At 54.0% G+C, this 1,786-nt stretch overlaps 1 protein-coding gene across 1 annotated transcript in view; it reads right to left on the reverse strand.

The window, feature by feature from the left end:
• The window catches only part of NATD1 (N-acetyltransferase domain containing 1), a 10,389-nt gene extending 8,623 nt beyond the window's left edge, over positions 1-1,766 (reverse strand). The window contains exons 1-2 of the mRNA XM_029928887.1: positions 1,759-1,766; positions 233-447 (exon numbers count right to left, since the gene is read on the reverse strand). Of these exons, the coding sequence (XP_029784747.1) occupies positions 233-447; positions 1,759-1,766 (223 nt within the window). The remainder of the gene's footprint in view (positions 1-232; positions 448-1,758) is intronic.
• Between the last annotated feature and the right edge of the window lie 20 nt (positions 1,767-1,786).

Genomic DNA, 1,786 nt, shown 5'->3' on the forward strand with positions numbered 1-1,786 from the left:
TATCTCAGTATCCTCATCTGCAAAACGGGAAGAGCAGTGTCCCCTCCCCCCACCCCTCACAGGCCCAGGGCCTTCGTGGAACACAAGGACTTACAGGCAGCTGCTCAAACTCTTCCCTCACCTAGAACCAGAGCTTGCTGGAAGCTTATCAGCACAGCTCTGCCAGGGGGGTGGCCCCGGAGCCTGCATCAGGAGCCCTGGGGCTGCTCTGGCTCTCCCCCTAAGCACTCACTGCTCTCAGTGGGCACAGTGAGCCGTCTCCAGGGCTTGCTCCGCAGCTCTGAGACCAAGACAGGCCATTCCCCCTCCTCAGCTGAGCCAAGACTGGGCCCCTCCCCATACACACACCCAGACCCCACCTTGCAGGCTGGAGAGAAGCTGGCTGCCTTCTCCCACTCCTCCCAGGGCTTGGCTGGTGAGCCCCGGGCCATTTTATAGTTGGCCAATCTGGGGAAGGGAAGGAGGAAAGTTTAGAAATAAAGCCAGGCCCATCCAGCCTTGACCGCAGCCAATTCTAAAGGGGTGTCCTTCGGTGGTACTGATTTGCCAAAAAAAAAAAAGAGGAAACCCCCAAATGTTCTCTTTTCCTTTTGTCTCTGTGAACGTAAAGAGGGAAACAGAGGCCTCTCTAGCACCTCAGAAAAGAGGATTTGGAAAACCACAGGACCTCTACACAAGAATGGCCAGCCCTGAGTGTCATGGCCAGCTAGGTCACAGCGAGCACCATGACGGTGTGAGAACTTAGGTCCACATGGAAAGAACACTGCGTAGGGCCAGGTGGGCCCAGGTTGGAGCTCTGGCACTTTGTAATGCAGGGCAAGTCACTCTCCCTGTGGTTCAAATCTTAGTTTACTCATCCGTAACATGGAGGGCACAGTGCCCACATCCCTGGGATACTGTAACAGGGATGTGGTAGGGCCTGAGAAATATCCAGGCCCTTGCCCCTCCTGACTGTTCCAAGTGCAGACAGGACAAGCCCACTCCAGCAGTCCGACCAGGTAGGTTCCTATCCCAGCTCTGCCCTAACTAACTGCCTGACTTCAGGCAAGCCTTTCCCTTTTCTGAGCCTCTGCCTTCCTTTCTCAGAAATGGGCACAATGGCCTCTAAGGGTCCTTCTGGCTTGGACACTGACTCAGGGGGCCCAGTTGGGAGGGAAGAAAAAGTTATTAATGCAGAGAGGTGGTGCACAGGGAGTTCATGGTCCTGGATATATAATTCTCTTTTCAGTCCCCCAGACCTCTTAGCGAGGACGGAGTATGGGTTAGTAAGGGGTGGCCACTTTCTTTACAGGAAACGAAGACCTGACTTTACTTTCTGATTTTATTTATTTTAATGTTTTAAATTTATTTTTGAGAGACAGAGAGAGAGCGCGAAAACAGGGGAGGGTCAGAGGGAGACACAGAATCCGAAGCAGGCTCCAGGCTCTGAGCTAGTTGTCAGCACAGAGCCTGACGTAGGGCTCGAACCCACCAACAGTGAGATCTGACCTGAGCCGAAGCCGGACGCTTAACCCAACTGAGCCACCCGGGCGCCCCTGATTTTAAAAACAGCGATCAGCCCATGTTGATGAGCACTTGCTATATGCTACCGGCGCTATTCTAAGCCTCCTTCACTCTCATTATCGTCGTCCAGCCCTACAACCACCGGAGAGGAGTGCACTGGTGTTATTCCCATTGCAAAGAGGGAGAAACTGGGGCACACGGACGAGGCAACTTGGCCAAAGTCTGAGAGCCAATCGGGCTGACAGTGACACTTACCCCTCCATCGTCCCCACTGGGGCAGACA

The sequence above is a fragment of the Suricata suricatta genome, chromosome 17 (genome assembly GCF_006229205.1).
Source record: "Suricata suricatta isolate VVHF042 chromosome 17, meerkat_22Aug2017_6uvM2_HiC, whole genome shotgun sequence".
Taxonomy (NCBI): domain Eukaryota; kingdom Metazoa; phylum Chordata; class Mammalia; order Carnivora; family Herpestidae; genus Suricata; species Suricata suricatta.